This window comes from Erpetoichthys calabaricus, chromosome 18 (assembly GCF_900747795.2).
Source record: "Erpetoichthys calabaricus chromosome 18, fErpCal1.3, whole genome shotgun sequence".
NCBI classification, from domain to species: Eukaryota; Metazoa; Chordata; class Cladistia; order Polypteriformes; family Polypteridae; genus Erpetoichthys; species Erpetoichthys calabaricus.
In genome coordinates this window covers 74757526-74781310 of record NC_041411.2, presented here as the reverse complement: position 1 = coordinate 74781310, position 23785 = coordinate 74757526, and the positions used below count along the sequence as shown (strand labels likewise).

Below are 23785 nucleotides of genomic sequence, written 5' to 3'. Positions count from 1 at the left end.
GAAACCGGAGCGTCCGGAGGAAACCCACGCAGACACGGGGAGAACATGCAAACTCCATGCAGGGAGGACCCGGGAAGCGAACCCGGGTCCCCAGGTCTACCAACTGCGAGGCAGCAGCACTACCCACTGCGCCACCGTGCCGCCCAGAAATTACTTTGATTAATCAATTATAATAGTAATTATTGTTCTAAAATAATATTATACAGGTACTGCTTCTCATCACTCCCTAAACAATGTATTATTAGATTTTTGTGTACCTTTATACTAGTAAAATTCTTTTTATGTGATATGACTTGGCGGGGGTGGCTATAGTGCAGTGGGGGTTAAGGGCCCAGAAATCCTTCGCGCCTGTGTCTCAATATGAGGTAAACCCCACCCTGGTCCTATCCAGTGCTTGACATGTGTACCTAATAAAGTGGCCACTAAGCAGTGTCCCCATTTATTAGAGGGACAGAAATAGATGTGAAGAAATAGATGTTTATTGTTGTGTTGAGTATACATAAAAGGAAAACGGACAAATAAAAGAAGCAGTCTCTGGTTGTCATCTGATGTACCTGTATATGGAGTTTACTCTTGTGGCAAACAGTGTTGCTGTGTTTATAGGCCAGCTGTGGTCACAATGAGAACTTCTGCAAGTCAATGTGACTCAATGATCACATCACACTCTCATGCACACTACTTGACTCCGTCCCTAAGAGCACAGGCTCCTGTGCTGACTTCCCCTACACATCCTGTTTAGCTGAAGGAGCAGCAGGACGGACGGCAAGCACTGCAGCACAAAGCGGCGCAGCGCAGTGAGGAGGCCGTCGTGCCGCCGCTCAGCCCTTATGGTGTGGTGTTGTCTGTTTGCGTACCTCAAGGTGAGTGTGCCAGGGTATCGACTGGTGGGGGAAGTGGGGAGTGGGGGTACACTCGGTGGACTAACAAGTTCAGAGTATTAAGAGCTCGAAGCCTTCTTTTACGGCATGTCGACAGCTGCTGTTTGAACAGGATGTGAACTTGCGGTACTTGTCAGGTTTGAGCAGCCGGAGCCAAAGTGTGACAAGACCCAGTGGCATCCTGTACCATCTCAAGAAGAATGCCAGCTGGTATAATGGGTTAACTAAAGGATGGCAGGCCAGACCCCTACAAACCTTGGGTGTTACCTGTGGGTCACAGCACACTCTGTGATTTTCTGTTCTAAAGCTCATCTGAATTAGATGACAGAAGAACCATCCAGGTCAAGCTCCACCTAACAATGAGACGACCTTCCATGATTTGTAATGGGACACCTCAGGGGACCCTGATCATCCCACTTCTGAGAGGAACAAAGTACATGTCTTTACTGTGAACGCTCCAGGTTGGCCCTCTTCCACATCAAGACCTCTGTCACACTTTGAGGTACGATGTCACGCAGACGAAAGAGAGACGGCTTGACCACATCCTGAGTAGCTTGTTTTGCGGCATTTTGATGCTTTGTAATTTGGATTCTGAACTAACAGCAAAACCAGTAACAATGCTACCAGAGTGAGAATAACACCTTGTTGGCTTCCTTCAGCGCCATGATGTATGATCAGTTCTTGCTTCCTGTGCATCTCTATTTTTTCAGAGCTGTTTTGTCATTTCTTTGTGTTGAAACAGACTTCAGCACAAACAACCATTTATGATTTTCCTGGGTTTCTTTTGTCTGAGGTGACTCGCTGTTGATTACTTTGTCTTTCTTTGAATTCTCATAAGTGTGCCATTTAAGGGAATATGTACCTCTAGTCCTTTTGCATTGTGTAATTCTAACTGGTCAACATATAAGGAGCTATATAGAAAGGAATTAGGGTAACCTTTAAAAGCAACAAGGTAATTTTTGATGGGCAAAGTCTGTTGCAGGCTCATGAAAAAATAGAGCAAGTGACTTCTGAATAAGGCATTCTGAAGAATATAATCACAATGTGCATTTAATGTTAATAGTCAAACCTGTCCAACCATAAGGCAAGACTAATCTGGTCACACAAAAGGTGTTTTATGAAACAGAGACCAATGAATACAGAGGTGGTGCAAAATGCTGGACACCAGTTAACCAAAACTGCACAACCTTGGGCATGTGGGATGAAAATCCATAAAGACACAGGGAGAATATGCACGCTCAACACAGGCAATAACAGAGTATATCACTTGAACCTAGGACACTGGACACATGAAACTGGATCACTAACCACTGCATGACTACCGTGTAAATCAAGATCATTAAAAACAAAATATGTTTTTTAAAATAATAAAATACAATTTTTATAAAATATTTGGTACAGGTTCACCTTTATTTTAGTTATGCTATGCAGGTTTTGACTGTCAAGCCATTGCTAGTGGCAGCGTAACCAAAGTTGGCACATACATTTTCTTCAAGGGGTGGCACATTTAGCAATGGTCCCTCATGGTTCCATCACACTGGAATTGTGGTGCTTTCATGTTCTTCCCACATCATTGTGGGATGTCTTCTGGGTACACCTGATAACATACAATACCCATAAAAACATGTCTTAGGTTAACTAGCCATTTCAAACTGGCCCTTTCTGAGACTGTTTCAGTGCCATGTAATGAATGGGCTGGTATCTGATTTGCAAACGATGCTGGTGGAATATTCTCTGTCCCCCACTGATCTTGAACTGGTTAGAGAATGTTGTGTTATTCTATTTTTTTAATGTGAAATACATACTGCCAAGTCAAACAGACTGATACTGCTGTGACAGCAATCCCCAGTCTAATGGCAAATTAGACCAGTCTGCAAAAGAGGGCATCCCGAGGCTATTATCTATAAATGAAAACTTTATGCACAAAGTCACAATGAATCTTCCTCTTTCAGATTTATTCCAGGAATAAATTAATAGATCCTCGTAAACAAAGCATCCATCCATCCATCCATTATCCAACCCGCTGAATCCAAACACAGGGTCACGGGGGTCTGCTGGAGCCAATCCCAGCCAACACAGGGCACAAGGCAGGGAACCAATCCTGGGCAGGGTGCCAACCCACTGCAGGTAAATAAAGCATTACAGAAAAAAAAAAACTATAAGCACCACAATGGCCTGCCACATTAAAATTCCACTGAGATCTCAAAGGAGTTCCCCTAACAAAGGCACTTGGAATTAATGTGAATTCATTCCAAGCAATTGCAGTTTCTTTTAGTTCTGAGTATATGGTGGCCAAGTGAAAATGCTGTAATAAAAACCTCCCTCATTTATTAACCCTGCAGTAAACTGTGCTGAAGTCACAGTCCAAGCTGAAAAGCAACATCTGAGAAATAATAAAATGATGAATTAGCATCACTACTAATGCCAGCATAGAAGCTGAACATGCTTATCGCATTGTGTTTGTATTACTCAATACAGAAGTATAAGGAATAAGAGCAGTGTGTTTGTAACCACAAATGTTAATGATGCTGCCTCAAACACGTAACATCCTGGGTTCAAAGCCGATGACTGGTTGCTGTCTTTGTGGAGTCAGCATGTTCTCCCTGCAGCTGTATGGGGTTTAAACCCACATTCATAAAAATTTGAGTTAGTTTAATTGGTGACTGTAAAATGACCCCTTGGGTGTGTGTCATTGGGCCCTCTGATGGACTGGTGTCCTATGCAGGGTTGGCTCCTACCTTTCAATCAATGCTGCCGAAATAGGCTTCCGGCTCCCTGTAACTATAGTTAGATTAAGCCAGCCAAGGACGTTCTGTTATTTTACAGTATGTTTTGCTTGACCCTGCTTCTCTGATCATAGTAAGCAGGTCCATTTCTAGCCTTTTCTTTGCCAGCTGCTATACCACATGCACTTCTGAACAGGTAATCCACCTGAAGCTAAGCATGTTTGGGCCTGGCCAGTACTTGAATAGGAGACCTTCTAGAAAAATCTTGGGTTGCTGCCCTCAAGAGATTTTGGTTAGGCCAGTAGGGGGCACTTACCCCGTGGTCTAATTGTGGATCCCAATGCCCCAGCACAGCAACTGAGACATTGTGTTGCAAAAATGGCAGTGACCTTCAGATGAGATGTAAAATCAAGGTCCTGACTCTCTATAGTTATAAAAAATTCCTTGGCATATTTTGTAAAGTGTAGGGTGTTTCACAATGGCCTGGGTAAATTGCCCCCCATGGCCTACTGATTTTGGCCTCCTAACCACACCCCATCTCTAACTGGCTAACTATCTCTATCATCCCTAATGTGCGGTGTGTGTATTTGTGTGAAATGGCGGCAGCTGCATCATCCAAGTGAATGCTGCACATTGGTGGTGGTTGAAGTGGCTCCCTCTTCTCTATGTAAAGTGCTTTGAGTGTCTTGAAAAATGTTATATAAATGCAATGCCTTCTTTTTTTGGGGGGGCTTCAAGCAGTATACCTATTTTAGGACACCCACCCTTCTTTTTTGTGTGATTTGGGAGCCACCACGGGCTTGGGCTACAAGTGTTTTTTTAACTCATTTATGCCCAGGAATAGTCCTGTTAATGAGGGGTGAGTGCCGTCCCCCCCCCCCCCCCCCCCCCCCCATGCATGGTCAGCTTTGTGTTGCAGGAAGAGAATGGAAATGTGGGGTCTGTAAGTGTTAGTGTGGTGGTCTGATGGTGCAGGGAAGGGTGCAACACGGGCAAACCACTCACACCTCTGATGTCTGTTTGCTCTCTGACAGAAAAAGCGGACGCAGAAGAGGGATGAGGATTCCTTCAGCCTCTGCAGCTTGGAGCCTGGCGTAAGTAGCACCCAGTGCTTCCTCTTGACCTTCTTCATGTGAAAGCTGACTCAAAATTAACTCTGTGTGGTAGACATACTGATTTTTTAAGGAAAAGGTTATGTATGTCGAGGGGAAATGGTCATGAGTATTGGAAGAACTGTGGTGAAGTGAACCTTTGTCTTTTTTTGAGGACAGAGTGGGGACAAAGAGACCACTAAGAAGTTTTAGAATGAGGTGTCAGGTTGTTTAAATATATCATGATTATTGCAGTGTGCAAGGCCATCTGGCAGCTGCACTCTCTCTCTGTGTGTGCTAAAGCTACAAGGATTACTATGGAACATTTTATAGAAAACTGACAAATGGGCAACCATACTGGATGGGGAATACTTGGCCAGGGAAAAAGAATGGTATAGCTTTAGTCTAATGCTTTACCTCTTATGTAAAAGTCATATTCCAATTATTATACTAATAGGAGCAAATAAGACTGGCAGTGTGTCAGAACAGATACATAAGTGGACTTTAAACCAAAACTGTAGCAGTTCACTTCTTACTTCTGACCCTGAAGAAAAGCGTCAACGGTTATAAGATGTATCTGTACTTATAAAGTTCTCAGGAATGCTGTTTTCTATAAAAAGGCACTTTATAAATATATTTGTTTTGTCTGTTAATAAAATAAATAATGCAGAAGGTTCCTTGTGCCACAGTATAAGATGACAGAAAGCTGGGGTGTGTGAACAGATTACAGCAAGGATGCGTAGATAAATGTCGCAAAAGTCAGTTCCTACTTATTTTTGCATACCACTCTTCACTGAGTGCTGTAACAAATTTACAGGTAAAATAACATAAAAATTTGCAGGATTACATTTAAACCCTGTCATTAAATTGTGTTTCAAATGTCAGTCAAAATCACCTTCCCCAAATCAGATTCTGCTTATAGTATATATGCCTGTTGTATGTAAACAGAAAACACGTTTGTGGTATACAATATGTGGTTGCTCTCTGTTTCTAACTACTTCAGAATGCAGTGGAAGTAATTCTTTTTTTAACACTTTAATGATTGGATCACCAAAAAAGAATTTTAATACCAGGTGTAAAAGGAGACATATATTGATACAGAGCAGAGTCATAACGTTTGTGTGCTGATCAATTTCTACCACAGGATTGAGGGATTTCTTTGCTATTTTTTCATTTGGCAACAAGTACCACCTTTGAAAGTTTACAAAACGAACAAGAATATAGTAACAAAGGAGTGAGAAAACATCTTATGGTATTGTTCACCTTCTTCTGTCCAAGCAACTTATTCTGCTGATTTGTGTTGCTAACTACCACATAGGGCCCACCAGTGAAATACAACTTCTCTTACCATCTATTTTAACTACTCTATGAGGTGACTGGAACTGTCTCCTCTGGCATCAAGTGCCCACCAGGTTTTACCTGCTCCTGTGAGAGTGGCCGAGAGAGTCTAGAAACCAACCTTGAAACAAAACAGCAAAGGCTAACTTGATCTTGATTTTCAGCATGGGTATATAGGGCCTTGTGATCCTTCTGGCTTTTAGCATTTTAAGCAGGTTGAATTAGAAAAGTTACAACAGTGATAAGTGACTGGCGGCAGCCAAGTGTTTATAGCCTTGTCACTTTTTGATCTTTCTATGTCAGTTCTTCCTACCACAGTGAGGAAAAATTACCTGCTAAGCAGAAGATGGCTTGAGGCTACTTCCAAAGTGCATTAAAAAAATAGGAAAGTTACCTAGAAACATTTAAAACGCCTCACAACCAAGTGCAAGCAGACGTGAACCCTAGAGCAGGCACCATTGCAAGAAACACAAATATACCCACAATTAGGCTTTAAGAACTGAAAGCCAATAGCAGGTGCCAATTGGGCTTGGTCACCAGATCTGTCATTTTGCTTGTTATAATTGACTGGTGATGTATTTTCTGCCATAATGTTGGTGACTGGTGTTTTTGTTTTTTTCTTCTCCTCCATCAACTCACCATATCTCATACATGATGAGCGCATATTGAAATTTGATTGAGCTAATAAAATGGCACTTAACCTAGGTCAAACAAACAGTAAAACACTGCACTATAGCGGCACACCTGTGCAAGCTCACTTAGCCTATATTCAGTGAAGTACACTGTACAAACTTAATGGAATCCGGCAATCACACAAGTCATTAGGATGTAGAAGGAAAGTTTACATAGACAAAGGGAGAACATTCAGACTCCACACAGACATGGCTTGGACGTAAACCCAGTCTCATGAAGATTGGAGGCAGTAGCATGAAGCAATGCACCACCACATTGCCCACTCTCAACATGATGCTTTTCGTTTGGTGTCCCGCTTTAACAAGGTGCACCTCTTCTTTTGGCTTCTTAGCAACGCAAGTTTGTTTCTTCTTTTCAATGTTTTTCTTGAGAAGGACCGGGAAGGAAGTGTGCTCTGGAGGGCAGACTCCACCCGATCATCCTGAAATAGCGCAGCATTTACGAAGCTCTCCTGCACGCTAACGCACTTCCTGCTTCCTGCCTTTCATTTGCTGGGAAAGCGTTGTGAGTGTCATGGAAAGCAGGATGCTAGACGAGAGGCTTCTATGGTTGCTGTCTGGTAGTGATTACAGGCCTCTGCAATGGCTGATGTCAACTCCTATTCATCACATATCTGTCCCATCCATCCATTTTTTTGGACATTAAGTAATGGAGTAAGTGAGCCCCATGCAGAGATTTCCTATTAACTCTGAGCTTTGTGTAGGCATGTTCACTGTTGTTTTCATGTTATGTATGTAGCCAATAGATGTATCAATAAATGGGCCCCCTTCACACTTGCCATTAAAATTCATTTTGCATCTAGATTGTTTGTATAATTTAGCCAGATTACATTTACAACTGGCACTAAATTGTACCTCCAATGTCTGCCTTGTCTTCAGAGAGAATGAAAATCACCTTTCCCACTTCAAGACCAAATCAGATTTTGCACACATGCCTGTTGTATGTGAACAGAAAATATATTTGTATTTACACTTGTGTTATACAGTATGTAGCCAGAGTACACATTTGTTTCTAACTTTCACAGAATGCCGTCTAAGTGATTCATTTTTTTAACAATTTCATTATTGAATCACCAGAAAGAATGTTAATACCTCGTGTAAAGGGCCACATTTATAGATGAAAGGCATAGTTCATGCTGAATAGTTTCCACCATAGGATTGTGTCATCTCTGGTCTTCCTAGTATAATCCATCAGTCAATCAAATTTTCTTTGGTAGTGCGCCTTTTGTCAATACATATCATTTTGAAACAGTTTGAAAAGCAAATGAGAATATAGTAACAAAGGAGTGAGAAAAAGTCTTATTGTGGCATTTTTTTGCCTTCTTCAGTCCAAGTGATTAATCCTGCTATCTGATTTGTGTTGCTAACCAGCACCTATGGCCCACTGGTCAAATACAACTATGCTTACCACTTTTTTTAACTCAAAATTCAAGGTGACTGGAGCTGTCTCCTCTGGCATCAAGTGCCCACCCAGGTTTTACCTGCTCCTGGGAGAGTGGCAGAGTTTGATAAGGGCCTCCATAATGGTGATGTCCAAATGAGTGTTGAAAGAATCCAGAAACCTGCCTTGAAAAAAATGACAAAGGCTTACGTAGTCTTGATCTTCAGAATGGGTATATGGGAGCTTATGGTCCTTCTGGCTTTTTGGGTTTTAAGTGGGTGGTATCAGAAAATTTACCACTGTGATAAATGGCAAGCTGCTTTTGTCACTTTTTGATCTTTGATCAAAAGATCAATGTCCTCCTACCACGGTGAGGTAAACTCACCTGCTAAATGTGAGCTGGCTTAAGACCCTGTTACATTACACAATTTTTCCAGCTTTTTTCAGTCACTGACTTCATTTACATCATCTTAGCGAGTTGGAGGCAGCCACAGTGTATTCCTGTGATTGTCAGTCATTTAGTGTGACAAACCCAGAAACTCAGTCCAACCATCATAAGACTCACTCTGACAAAATTAAACCAGTTTAGTTCAGTTTTAAGTCATAGTTGCAGATTTATGTGAGAATTAATAACCAATTAGAGCTTAGCCAGAAGTACAATATATACACTGTAATCTACCTATAACGAATAAGACACACAGGTGTTTTGGACCTCATAAACAGATGAGAGGCTTATTTGTCTCATATTTTGTGTTTTACATACCATGACAGAATAGAAAAAGAACAAAAAGGGTGAGATTGTGGCTGAATTTGTTTATACCTGGAAAGCATTTATACAGGTTAACTAACTGGCTGTAAGAAAAATGGGTAAGCTTGTGATACTCTGGAAATATGAAACTGTGCTGGAAAGTTGTTATGAAATCAATTTATTTGTCATTGCCTACAATTTCTAGTAGTGTAATCTGACTTACTCAGGTGACGAGATCAGCGACTACAGTCATGTTTGATAGTCCCTCTGATTAGAAGACGTGAAATGTGCCACCAGCTTTAGTACATTAAAATCAGTTTGATTTAGTTTATTTTAATATAGTGCTCTTCACTGAGTGCAAGTTCACAGGTAAAATGCAATTACTACAAATTACTAATTAGATAATTATCAGCATACACATAAAGGTAAAAGATTTGTTTCAAAACACAATAAAACAAATCAGTTCGAAAATGATTAGCATAAATGGATCCTAACAATGCTGTATATGTTTAATAACACTATGAAAAGGTAAGTTTACCCTGTTGTGATCACATGTTGTCATAATAGCAATCCTGCTCAGCCCATGAAGAACCAAAGGTTCAAACATTTGGCGTATTTGGTTGACTAAGGTATGACGCTAACATTTCCTGGAGTATTGCTGAACATCTCTTAGTTAGAGACCCTCCTAATAATGACAATCCCTTAGTGCCACAAAATGTCAATGGTTAAGGGAAAGTCAGCTGTCTCAGGGACACCTCGTGTGAACATCCATTTTAGAAAGGGCCACGGTGTGTCCTTGTTGAGGGGCAGCATCCTTTTAATTTTGTGAACCACAGATATTCATAGGCTATCTGAAATTTACAGAGCATGATGGTTCTTATTACATCTGGATCACGTTATTTGGGAATGCAGCCCAAGGCAGATGTTAAACTCCATCCAATGCTAAATACTAGCATGAGAAGGGTAACCAACAAATAGCATAAGGGAAAGATGAAAAAATCTGTGATGAAACAGCAAATTTGTGATCAAAAATTATAATTATTCTTCATTTCATGTATAAATACTCAACTGAGAGTAGAGGGTCACAAGGATTTTAAGTGCCACAGAGCATACGCCATTCTGTCAAATTTAATGGGATGTCACTGTCACTCATCTGTTCATTTGTCTGCTCATTCAGCTCAGTTCTATGATTAAAGATCTTATTCTGCCACACTATGTGATGCACATCACACCCTTAGCCAATCAGCCAGCCATTGTCAGCTTGGAAAGTGACTTGAATGCAGAGTGGGATGGAGTTCTTGGCAAATGGTTTGTAAGGTAAATGATTTAATGATGACAGTTCAGGAAGTGTCCCTTGTTAGTGTTTGTTATTTTATGTCAACAATAATTTATGTATTTAGTACATTGGCATCCAGTCCAGAGTTGGTTCCTACCTTGTGCCTGAGACAGGCTCTGGCTACCCTTGACCCTGACCCTGGGTCAACTGTATTTGAGAATGTTATGTCATGCCATGCTGCATCATGTCACGTCATGTTAAATTATGTTATGTTACATTTCATAGAAGGTTTTCTCTGAGCAATGCAGAGGCTGCCATATGTAAATGAACTCAGTGGTTGTCACTGATGCATCATTTTAATAAGTTGTGTGTTCACAGTATGGGTTTAGTTTGATTTATACAAGTTATGAAGTATATGGCAAGTTGGTGCATGGGTTAGTACTGTTTGCTCATGAATGCAGCTTCCTAATTTCAAATCCAAGGTCTGTGTGCTGTCTACATATGCTGTATTCTCTGTGTCTACATGTTTCTCTGTATATTATGGTCTTCTTCATCAATCCCAAAGATATACTGGTTAAGTTAGTAACCAACTTTGAATGTGTATGTAAGTGGGACCTGCAATGATCTTGTGCCTCATCCAGGTATGGTCCCTGTCTTTTATTACTCAATACTAACAGAATAGACATTGGCTCCTTGTAACCAAAGAATTCGATTAGGTAAGTTTGAAAATGTTATATAGGTTTATCAAGCCTCACAGATGTAAATGTGTACCCATAGCAATGCTTGCACAACAGGCATCATGTGTGGGAAGCTGGAACAAAGTGTACAAGTGAATAATTGGCACCATCCTCTCACAATCACAATGCTCCATTGGCTACAGAGGGTTCACTTCCTCCACCCCAGTAGAAGGGTGGTAGTGCTTTAAGTTGTGAGAAAATCACTATACGTATAAATGTAATAAATTATTATTAATAAGGGTGGAGCAGCCTCTAGGACCTGAGCTCACATCCCTGAGTTGGATGCATGCTCGGCTCAGGGAGATGTCAGCTCTGTCCAATTGCATCACACTTGTGTGACCCCTTCTGACATGCTGTTGACTTTGGATTTGAATTGAGACTGTTGAAACAGGCTGATCCAGCAGAGGTCGCCATTTAGTTTTCATCAGGACAGAAAAGCTTTGAAGTCTTGAAGTTCTTCCTAAATATTTTATGTGAAGCAGAACTGAGAAACAAATTACTAAATTTTCTTTTCTATAAGATTTTCCTCTTTTCTGTTGAAATGTTTTCAGTGAGTTGAAAGTTAGGATGTAAGACAGGCTTTGTGGAACTGGAAGTCTTCTCTGGGTAATCCGTAAATAGTAGATCTTATATTCATCTCTGTTTTCCCTGCCTGATGTGAGGTTAGATTATTTTCAAAAACATGTGCTTTAAATGTGTGCTTAAAAAAAAAAAAACGTGGGGTCAGGAAAGAAAAAAGCAACTCAGTTTATATGATGTGTATCAGTTATTTATCTGAGCAAGAGAGCAAGTTGTTTTGAGGAGATAATCTGAAAACAAGACTAGCAAGTTAGATTTTTAAAATATTTTTGTAGTTCCTGGGAAGCAACCTTAACTTAAAGTACAAAAAAAAAACCATGTACCATGAGTCAGCTGCATTATTATTTGTAAATTTGATCTTTGGACTGATTAAAATTTATTTGACTCAAATTAAAAGTGATAATGTGTGAAGAGTTTAGAATTGATAGTACAGAACGACCATTGACACTATTTTTTTTACTTATTATCAAAGCATGTGGGCTAACTACACTAAATGAGTAGGGCACTCGCCATATGCACTTCTGGCTGACCTGCTAGAACTCACTCATTCTGAGAAGCCCCGGCACTCAGTTTTTATGTTAAAATCATCCAATGCCACGGACCTCTCTCATCACAAGCCACAAAAAAGTGAGACATGGACGTCATCCCGAACCTTTTAACCTGTCACAACAATGATGTTAGATGACATAACCTTTGAGATTATGCTGCTGGCAGATGGGAGAAGTGTCTTGATGAGCCAGGTGAGCCCTTGCACCGAATCCAAACTCAGCTTGTCTCAGAGTTTAAAGTAGCTTTAAGCCCCATACCTGCGACAACATCTCTAGGGCACTTGCCAAGTGAAATTCTGGCTGACCAGTTACAACTCACTCCATCATTTTTAAGGTAATTTTGCAGTATCATGTTGTTAAAAATAGAGCCCAAATAGCCTTGTGGTGACTGAAGTAGCTTTCATTGACACCAGTTTTCAGCTTATGTGATATAAAAAAATTGCATCAATTGAAGTTTTATTGTTAGTTCTTGGTTATGGAGGGTTTATGGCTTATTGTAGTTCATGTTCCTTAAACCATTTCTTTTTTATATATATATTTTATTAATTTTATTGTAATCATTCCGTACAAATAGATCAATTTTTACAAAAAATAGGATTGAAAACAAATCAAACCCCACCCCTGAGAAGGAGAGCATGGCCAAAGGAATAATACTTAAAGCTTGTAAACATACCTAAATTGTTGAGTTTAATAGGGCAATAAAGATAAACGGAGAAGGAAAAGAAATGCAGAAATAATTATTTCTTCTTATTCTAAAATATTATTGATTAGATCCTGCCAGGTTTTGAAAAAGTTCTGTACAGATCCTCTAACTGAGAATTTGATTTTTTCCAATTTCAAATTATATAAAACATCGGTTTCCCACTGAATTATAAGAGGAGAGTTAGGATTCTTCCAATTCTTAAACCATTTCTGACTGAACAAGACAATAAAGATTTTTAATGATAAGGATGAGGAGATTAAACATAATCAGAACCATAAGTCAAACTAATCATCTAGTTTAAATCACTAACCAAAAGCTGAGCTTAAAAACAACCCATGAGACCAGAGTTCTAAACCCAGAAAGTTATTAATCACCAAAAAAAAAATTGCATGCTAATATAGGGATTATCCATGTGACGGTCCAAGTTGACTGCAGCTGCCTAACTTCTTGAACACGGATCCATCAATAGTTATGAATAGAGATGAACCTGGCAATGAGGATACTAAAAACAGAAAGGGTTGTGGCAAAGTACACAAATGTTTTTATTTTCACAACAGTGAAAAATAGTCTGCGGTAGGTTGGCACCCTGCCTGGGATTGGTTCCTGCCTTGTGCCCTGTGTTGGCTGGGATTGGCTCCAGCAGATCCCGTGACCCTGTGTTCGTATTCAGCGGGTTGGAAAATGGATGGATGGATGAAAAATAGTGTAGTGCTCCATCCAACAAAAAAATACTCCATAATCACAAGTGTTCATGTGAAGGTTAAAACCAACAATAAATATTAAAATAACACATTATTCACATTAACCTCCCTCTCTTTCATTTTTCTGTCCCCCTGTTTTCTGCTCAAGCTTCCTTTATACTGCTAGGGAAGCAGGTGCACTAATAACCAACCCCAGAGTGCTAATGAGGCAATCAAGTGAACCACACCCGTTTGCACATGATTGTACGATAAGCCGATCACCCCATCAACCTCCAGAGCCGTTTTGTCACACTACCTTGCATACCAACACCCCTCCAAAGCCCAAGCGCTCCATTTTTATGTCAAAAGCATGCATCACCATGGACCTCTCTCCTTACAGTACACAAAAAAGTGAGACATGGACGTAAGCAGCAACTTTTAACTTGTCATGACAATGACATTGGATGCCACAATCTTCACAATTATACCCCCAACAACTGGGAGTTGCATCTTGACAATGCGGCACATGAAATGGTGGCAATCCATATACAAATCAAGATTTTGTTGCGGCATAACGCTATAAACTTTTAACATTCTCAAAACATCTTGTAGGAAAAAATAAATGTAATTTTCACAATCCTTGGGTTCTAAAACCCCCAAGCCAAGGGTGTCCACCTCCAATCCTGGAGACCTAAATAAAGTGGCTGCAGGTTTTCATTCAGACCATTTTCTTAATTAGTGACCAGTTTTTGCTGCTAACTAAATTCTTTTGCCGTATTTTTAATTGATTGCTATTTAAGACTCAGAAACTTCACCTGTTTGCTTTTTCCTCAATTTAGAGGCCAAACAATAATATGGTACAAAGTGAGCCAACACATGACCAGCAATCCATGTCCGTCATAGAGTATCTGAAAATAAAGAAAGGTGAAGATCTGAGTAATGTTAATCTGCTTAGGTCCTCAAAACATTTTGACAGTGCTCTTAGAAAGAAGAATCAACCGTTTCGGAAATATCTGCTGTGACAGAATGCGAGTACCAACAAGCCATGGAGTTAAATAACGGGTTTAGTTAACAAGAATCAGCTTCTAATTAAGAAACTGGTTGAAGTTAAATTGGTTGGAGTTTGAAGCTCCAAGTTAGCTTCACATCTCATTTTTGTTTGGAAAAAAGAATCAATTCAGATGACCAAATCTTAAAAGCACAGCAATTAAAATGAATGGAAAAGAAGCCATTTAATAGCAGAAATTGTTCAGTGATGAAAAAACTGGTAGGAAGGAAAACCTGTAGTTATGGTAGCCCTCCAGAATCAGAGTTGGACACCCCTGTAAACAGACATATACTTAGAGTTAAAATCTATGTTAATGTCAGTTTATACACAAGCAGCCGAGGTGATGGGGACTTCCCAGCCACATATGAAACACTGCTGCCGTTTGAAGATCTTGTATTGGGAATTTGTTCTACTGACATGAGCACCTATCAGACAAGTAAAAGAGGGAAACGTACAAGATGAATTAATTTCTGTTAAGGTAAATTTGAAAGAATAGATTGGTCTGTCATTGGGTTTCACTGTTTGAAAATGACAGTTTTGAAAATTTAAATGGAAATTTTTCAAATGACAAAAATGTGTCTGGAGGGCTCTGTTCGAGATATTGCAACTAAAATTCAAGTTTCTTAACAACTTTCCTTGAAGAGTAACTGTATCACATTTTAATGAAATACGTGGGTCAATCGTGGAACTGAGACATTTTCTGGAGACAGATAGATGGAGAGACAGATATATGCAACAATAAGTGCTTTCTCATTTTATGCAGACACATATGCCCTTCTTTGCTGATTTGCTGTTTTTAATATCCATTTTCTAACCCCCTTATCTAATTCAGGGTCATGAGATGTCATTGCTTGGCAGCCCTGGGTGCAAGAGAACCAACCCTAGATGGGATGACAGTCCACTGCAGGGCACACTCACTTATACTGTGCCCATCTAAATGTGCATTTTAAAGGGGAATAACAGTAGATTACCCACAGAAAACCAACACTGATGCAGGGAAAACATGCACACTCTACATGCCCACCAATATGAAATCCTTTCTGGCAGGTTATATAGACACTGACACTGTGGCTGAAAATAATTACATAGTGTAACACATATACAAGTTGCTTAATTTAAGTCAGGGTGACAGGGGAAGGCTGAAGCTCCTCTCTCAAAGGCATCAGGTACAAGGCAGGAGACATTCCACCACAGGATTCATTTACATGCACCCTAAGCAACCACTTTGTCTACATAATATAAAATAAAAACACATAAAATGTATACAAACCACTGTTATTGATAGCCCGTATTTCATTCCGCTGAATCAGACATGAGCATACTATATTCAACCTGACACATACATGTCTTGGGCACAGCTGCAAGAACTGTCAATAACTTAGGCAGGTTTATTTTGAAGGAATGGGGATTCAGTTGACATTTATGTAGATAAAGTCATACAACAGGCCTATTTAGTCACACTTGATACTCAAGCCAGTAACATGGATGTGGTTTTATGCAGCAGGCACAGCATATAATTACACTGCAGAGGTTGGGGGATGCTTGTAGCGCTAGCTCATGCAGTATTGCATTTCACTTCCCTGCGCCATTTCACAGACTAACACTTTTTTAAATGGATACAATAACAATAATAATAATAACAAATAATAACATAAAGAACAATGCAATGGATATTTCATCTTACAAGTTTCCAAACCAAGAGTCTTTGAAAAACTCCCCCAATCAGCATTCCTACAATCACATGGGCCATACAGCTGATTTTTAGGGTGGATTCTTTGTACAAAAGCCTGGGGCAAAGTGCTCAGCTGCTCATCACCATCAATGATGGCCTTTGAAGGGTGTCTTCTCCATGGAGCTGCACTGGGATTGTCACTGAGCCTCCCAGCAACCTGCCAGGTATATTATAAGACACACCTGAAGTGAAGGACAGATGGAGATTGGCATGCAGCATTACAAGAAGCATCAAAGCCTTTCATTACAGTGAGACAGGCGGATAAAGGGTGCAAGAGTTAGAAACCACCCTCTGCTGTAGCTGTGAGCCACAAAGCAGGAGCTGGTTTGATCCCAGCAGGTGAAAAAGGCAGTGCGCTACATTTTGTGTTTGAAGCAACTCTTCAAAGGTGGCCTTCTCTTTCATGCTTGGGGGGTCTGCTCATAGATGCTGACAAACTTGACAAACAAATTTAGAGAAATTATGAGGCCATCCTATCAGAAGATGACCTGAGAATGTTGTTAATATGCTAGATAAAGCTTGTAAAACCAAATCCTATAAGTCAGTCCAAGAGTGTACACTAGCGATATCCTTAATCACTGACTGGTACACCTGTGCTGGGTCACCTAATTTGGCATCCTGTGGTCCTGAAGTCCTTAGGAGAGATTTAGCACCCTGATACTGGTGCCAAACTCTGCAAAAAAGTCAGTGGTTGGAACTGGATATTTCCCAACACTGGAGATTTCCTTGGAAGCAGACCTGCCAAGTGTATAAGAAGTTGACTTTCTCATGAAAGAATACTCCAAAATGGATATTAGGAAGTGAGTGCTGCTAAAAAAGCAGCTCTGTGGTCACATGATGTCTCTGAACTGCCCAGAGAGAAATTGGATTAAAACAAGTCCAAGCCTGAGATGGAAATGAGAGTAGCTGGACGCTTCTTAATACAACAAAGAAGATGTAGGCTATTCACTAAAGATGCACACCAGCATTGACACATTTGCACAGACAAGTGAACAGCAAGGTAGGCATATTGATATGCACACTTCCTCAAATGGATATACAGTCCTCAGGTATAGTGCTCCTCACTCACCCACATGCTCCCACTCTTCTTTATCTTGGCCATCACACTGCCTTCAGTGTCATTTAAAGATGTTCCTACATCCCCCTGCTTTGCCAACTTCTCACAGATGAGTGTGCAACATTTTTACCCAGAAGTGAGAGGATTAGCTACTGTACCTAATGGCCACCTGTCAAGTTTTCACTGGCCAACATTTGGAACTAAGCAATCTGGCAATTAATGGAAATCTATAGGGTGCCACCTTTAGGTTACATGGTCTGTAGATCTTTAGTTTGAAGGTTAAGCGAGCGACACACAGTTAGAGTGTGTGTGTGTGTGTGTGTGTGTGTGTGTGTGTGTGTGTGAGAGAGAGAGAGAGAGAGAGAACTAGAAGGAGAGTGTGAGGCATGTGCTTCCCATCCCCCTTCCTCTGCCAGCCCCTCCTTCATCTCACTTGTGTGATCTCCTCTGCCAGCTGGCTTACTCACCGAGCAGCTGCATCTACAAGAACTGCTGCCATAGAGCTCAGCGGGAGCAGACAAGCAGCCACCATGGTGGCGAAGGATTACCCTATTCACCTGGCCACTAAGAGGGGCCCCTGCACCGTGGACCCTCAGGCCGCTACAGAAGAAGAGGTAGGTACCGCAGACGGCATTCCAGGGGGGTAGCTCCACCCCTCATGCACACATCTGCTTGTAGGCAACAGATTTGGCAGAGACTTACAGTTTGCGGGAGTTTTGTCTAAAGTCAGCTGCAGGTTTTTTGAAGCAGGAAGGGAGACTCCAATGGCCTTCAGGAAACCTGGACACCGGATGCCTCCCAGTGGGCCAAGCCATGATACTGTCTGAAAGGTTTTCTCTTTTTATTTCCCGAGTACAAATCGGGAGAGACGCTTGGAGGAGGGGTGCTGGCGGAGGCCATACTAAATGGCACCCCCTGCAGTACAGTACCAAGTAGTCTCACAGTCCCAACCCCGTCTCTGCTGGCACTTATCCCAGCAAGTTGTTTAATGAAAGGCCAGCTGCATTTGTTTGCCTGGGACGCCTCACATGGTAGGGCTGCAGTCAGGGTCATGATGTGCAGGTCGCTCTGCAAATGTTGGGTTTGTCAGTTTAAAGCTAAGGTGATACTAGTCACAAAAGTAATACTCTGGAATTCCGCACCTTGTCTCTTCCCATTATGCACTGCCTCGACTCCACTGATAACATTATTATTGGGACTGCCATCTTACTGATCCTATTGAAGGTCAGGGACATGGAGTTGAGGTTAGATTCTGTGCTGAGGACTCGGTGTTTCACTTTTCTTCTTTCAGAACTATAGATGTATTGGACAGGCTTTGTGAGTCTTAGCTGGCATTTCCCTAAAGCTCTCCAGTCTTCAAATGCCAACATTTTTTTTTGCATGGAAACTGAGAAACTCAAATCCCCTGTTCACATGTGTAACTTTGAGTAGAGTAGCTGGAAGGATCCCCAACACTTTAGACATGAGGTGTTATTGTTTCACTTTTGTTTAATACCATAGAGTCAGTGTTGATCAGTCAATGAAATAAAAATGACTAACGTAATGTTTATTAATGCATAGTGAATTACTGAGACTAGGATTAAGATTTTAGATCTTTCAGTTTCCTAGCATTCCTATAGAATGTTTCACTGGCTTGAAGTACAATATCTTTTCACTGACTCCAGCATCATCAGACCTCCATGACTTCCCAACACATAGTCACTTGGATAATATATAACAAATTAGAATGCCCAAGAAAGACTGTGTGGCCATTTGGACTGGACTTTATACATTTACAGTAAATTGCTAAGCGTCACAGGCTCCAAGCAGTTTACTTTCTCCATGATCAAATTTATTTTTGTTATTAGTCTTTTGCACTTTGGGTGTATAATAAAATAAATTAATTAATCAAGCATATTTGCAATAACAGATAAATAGATAATGGCTTTAATAATTTTAAGCTATCCTATAAACATTATTAATTTATGGATGCTTGTTTTTCTAATTTGCCTTCTTAACATTACTATTATTATTATCTATTTCCTAGCTGTGCTGCCCATCTAAGACATGTTGGTATCTAAGTAATCAATGTAGACCTCAGCGTTTGCAGTTCACCACACAAGGCATATGTCTTTGTAACATGCCATTTAGAATGGTATTCTTAAAAAGCATTGTTAATGTTTGTGATGTGCCATCTATTGGAATGACAAATGCAATGCATTTTATTATTAAAAATGTTTGTGTTGCTCCATCTTTTGGAGCAACAAAGACATAGCAACTGGATAGAAAGACAAGCAGAAACACAGACACTTAATCTTTAATTAAGGTGGATACACATACTGTATATAAAATGCTATGTCAAACCACTGAGCCTTGAACCTTGACCTTGGTCTTAATCAAGAGCTTAAGATGTGATACACGTAACATGACCCAAGAACTGGAGGTGCAGTCTATCTCACTTGCATAATTGGGCATCAGGTCTTCCTCACAGCAAGCAGTTCCACACACCCTGGCTAAGTGAAAAAGACCAGCAATGCAAGTATGCGTCACTGCTGACAGGAAAAGAATCTCAGCAACCTGTGCTGTCATTGAGGCACATTGGACAGGTAGACTGATCGTTTTCCTTGCAAATGCAAGTCATATACACTGAGTGAAACAGAAAGACATACAATACACTACCAAAGAACTGAAGGGGCAGGTTTCTTAAAAAGACATACAGTACACTACCAAAGAAATGAAGGGTCAGGCTTCTTCCATCGCGTGATTGGGCTTTGGGTCATTCTCAAGGCAAGCAGTAGTGTGGCTGTGACTGAACGGTTCATCGCAAATGCAAGTCATATATTCAGCATGTGAAAGACGGTCATACACACCGTTAGGGCACAACAAAGGTAGCACCATCCTGGGCAGAGTAACCTGAGGTGCAGTGTTTCATGAGAAGTGCATTAACCACTATTGTCAATGTCAATGTCAATTTATTTATATAGCACATTTAAAACAACATAGGAATGCGTTGGCCAAAGTGCTTTACAATAAAAGAAGAAAAAAAAACATTCAATTAACATAAATAACATAAACAGAAACAAAATAAATTAATATAAATAAAATCTATACTAATAAAAGGCAAAGCCCTCACTGACTCACTCATTACTAATTCTCCAACTTCCCATGTAGGTAGAAGGCTGAAATTTGGCAGGCTCATTCCTTACAGCTTACTTATAAAAAAGTTAAGCAGGTTTCGCCACTGTCGGCCGCCATAATGAACTTTCCAATGGTTTTTGTTACTTATGGGCCCATCTTCAAGAAATTTGGTACGCGGGTTCCCAGCGCTAACTGAATCCTACTTACGTACATATATACATCCGTCGCCATGTGAGGCGGCGTTGGGTCCCCCATCCCCACGCCTCCCACGTAGTTGGATGCCTGCTTATATAAGGCTGTCTGTCGCTCCGGTCTCTTCATTCCCTTCCTTGCTTCGCCATGGTATTCACGTCTCCATGCTGATAACTGCAGCCTTTTTATATAATCCGCAGCTTCTCCGCTGTTTTATTGTTCGTTTATTATGATTATAGTTATTGTGTAGGTATTTTAGACTTACTTTACATTGTTCAGGTACCCATTTCCTTTATCGTTCCAACCGTACCCCCATTAACATGTCTATCGAGGTGATCACCATCGCTCAAAGAACTGTCACTTACCGAGTGGTTTCCATGCCCGGAGATGGCGACTGCCTTTTCCATTCTCTGTGTTACATATTGCACGGCCATATCAGGCTCACTCTTGATATCTTGTGAATTTCCCATTGGGATTAATAAAGTATCTATCTATCTATCTATCTATCTATCTATCTATCTATCTATCTATCTATCTATCTATCTATCTATCTATCTATCTATCTATCTATCCGGAGGAACATTTTGTCTTATGTATTGAATGACTGGGACAGGTTCAAGGTGTGGACTGATGATGGTACAGGAGATAATTATACTACACAGGAGCACTATAAGAGTGAAATGCTTAAGCCCTTCACCTATGGTTCTGCATGTGAGTTGATGGCTGCCGCTGAATTGTTCAGTTGTCGCTTTCAAGTGTACCGAAATGGCCAAATATTTTACACCTTTGGACAACCGCCAATGCCTCTTAAACATCTTAGATATCACAGATGACGATTTGAGTAGTGGACACTTTGATGTTTATGAATGTTTAAACTCTCAAAAGCTGGATGCAAAGTTATTGATGAAACCCATTTCAATTCAAACGCCTCCAATTTCCACTAAGGCTCTGCTTCACAATGACAATTAATAAGTCTCAGGGACAGACCCTACAAAAGGTTGGCATTGATTTGAGGCAAGATTGCTTTTCACATGGCCAACTACACGTTGCATGCTCAAGAATAAGCTCAGTGCACAACTTGGTCATATTACAGCCAGAGGGCCGAACTGACAACGTGGTATACAAAGAGATTCTTAACAAATAATTATTGGTATATTTTCCCTCAGTTTAAAAAGGTTTACTTTTCTTCTTAATAAAAATTTTAAAGCAGAACATCGCCGCTGCGAAGCGCGGGTATTTTGCTAGTAAATAATAAATAGAAGTAAGATTATATAATCACAATGAGGAAACCTGAAGGTCACGGAAAGTAAGTGAATAGAAATAAGTCTTTAATTCTTGTTTTGAACAATTCAATTGTAGACGACTCCTTTATGTAATGAGGTAAAGAGTTCCACAGGCGAGGAGCAGCAGCTGCAAAAGCCCTGTCCCCCTTAGTTTTACACTTGGTACGAGGGACAACAAGAGAAAACTGACCAGAATGGTGTAAAGCACACAATTCAGATAAACAGGCAGGAGCAAGCCCGTGTAAAGATTTAAAAACTAGCAACAAAATTTTTACATCAATTTGAAAACTGACAGGCAGCCAGTGTAAAGAAGCTAATATTGGAGAAACAGAATCAGACTTTCTTGCCCCAACCAGAAAGCGAGCGGCAGCATTCTGGACCAACTAATCCCAGAAAACAGCAAGTTGCAGTAATCAAGGCGAGAAAAGATAAAAGGATGAGTAGCTTTCTCAAGATCCTTAGAAGATAAAAAAGGCTTGATCTTACCTAAAAGACGAAGCTGGAAAAAGCAACTCTTGACTACAGAATTAATCTGTTTCTCAAAAGAGAGGTTACTGTCAAAAATAACCCCAAGATTGCGGACTTGAGGTTTGCAAAAGACAGAGAAAGAGCTGAGAAGTCCAAGACCAATTTGGGCTTTAGCTGATGGACCCACTATAAGCACCTCCGTTTTATTTTGGTTCAGATCAAGAAAATTATTAGACATCCAAGATCTTAGTTCAAAAAGACAGTTGTGCAGTTGATCCATTCCAGAGTTGCAGATGGGAATATAAACTTGTGTATCATCAGCATAGTATTGAAAAGAAATGTTAAATTTCCTAAAAATAGCTCCAACAGGGTGAAGGTACAGTATATAGAGAATAAAATAGGACCCAAAGTGGTTCCCTGAGGAACACCACATTCTTTGAGAACTGGAGGTTGGAGCATTTCCTGTTTATTGATAATACTGCCAAATGTAAAAAAATAATTAAATAAATACATAAAAATCAGGTATGTGATTGTTATGTTGGGTTTTTCTGTTTTTATTATTATTATTATTATATAACACCAATTGTATATCTTACTAGGAAAGTACCACAGTGATGAAGTTGGTAGCACTGTTGCCTTTGATCCCGCTTCCTAGGTTATGTATGTGTGGAGTTTACATGTTCTCCCTGTGTTTACATTTTTGGGTTCTTCCCAAGGTTCTCCTGTTTGCTCCCACATTGATTCAATAGCCTTGTTTCAAATTTCCCATATGGTTGTTATCCGTATGGAGTCTTCATGTTTATTCTGGATTTCCTCCCACATCTCTCAGACCTGAGCACATTATGTTAACTGATAACACTAAATTGAAGAAGTCCTATTGATTAACTGATTCCTAGCCCTAGACTGTTTCTTGCCATGTACCCAGTGCTGCTGGGATAGACTCTGGCCTCTTTTACATTTAACTGGAGTAATCGAGTATGAGATTGTTCTATTGTGTTGTATTTTCCTAATTCTTTTTCTTCTTTTTATTATTATTATTAATATTATTATAATAATTTTAATAGCATGTCTTATTAATAAGGTGGCATGGTGATCCAGTGGTTAGCATGGTTGCCTCATGAATCCAGCCTCCCGTGGTCTAATCCTGCACCTGGTCATCATATGTGTTTATGTGGAGTCTGCAAATTCTCCCTTTGTTTAAGTAGAATTTTTTTCCAGGTTCTCCCAAAGACAAGTATGTTAGGTAGATTTTGCAACTCTAAATTTGCCCAATGTCAATGTTTGCGAGTGGGCCCTATGATGTACTCCCAGTCGGACCAGCGTTGTCTCCTGCTTTGTGCTGAATGCTGGTGGGATAGGCACCTCTCTGCAGCCTGAAGAACTGGGCATCCCCACACCAACTCCCTGTTTGCCATGTTTATCACTGAGAGAACATACAGTCGTGATTGAAACACCTTTTATTCCTACTGTTGATGAAGATTAGTCATTTAATTCCATTTCATTTTGTCACA

At 40.3% G+C, this 23785-nt stretch overlaps 1 protein-coding gene across 2 annotated transcripts in view; it reads left to right on the top strand.

Annotated features, from left to right (window-relative positions):
* The first annotated feature begins 703 nt into the window (after nucleotides 1-703).
* Nucleotides 704-23785, top strand: part of arhgef3 (Rho guanine nucleotide exchange factor (GEF) 3) — a 59682-nt gene continuing 36600 nt past the window's right edge. Inside the window, exons 1-2 of one of the 2 annotated variants that reach the window (XM_028824029.2) lie at nucleotides 704-860; nucleotides 4639-4698. In XM_028824029.2, the coding sequence (XP_028679862.1) occupies nucleotides 828-860; nucleotides 4639-4698 (93 nt within the window). In that variant the 5' untranslated portion in view covers nucleotides 704-827. Of the gene's footprint in view, nucleotides 861-4638; nucleotides 4699-17642; nucleotides 17829-23785 lie in introns of those variants that run through there. The other variant, XM_028824030.2, reaches the window with a different exon arrangement.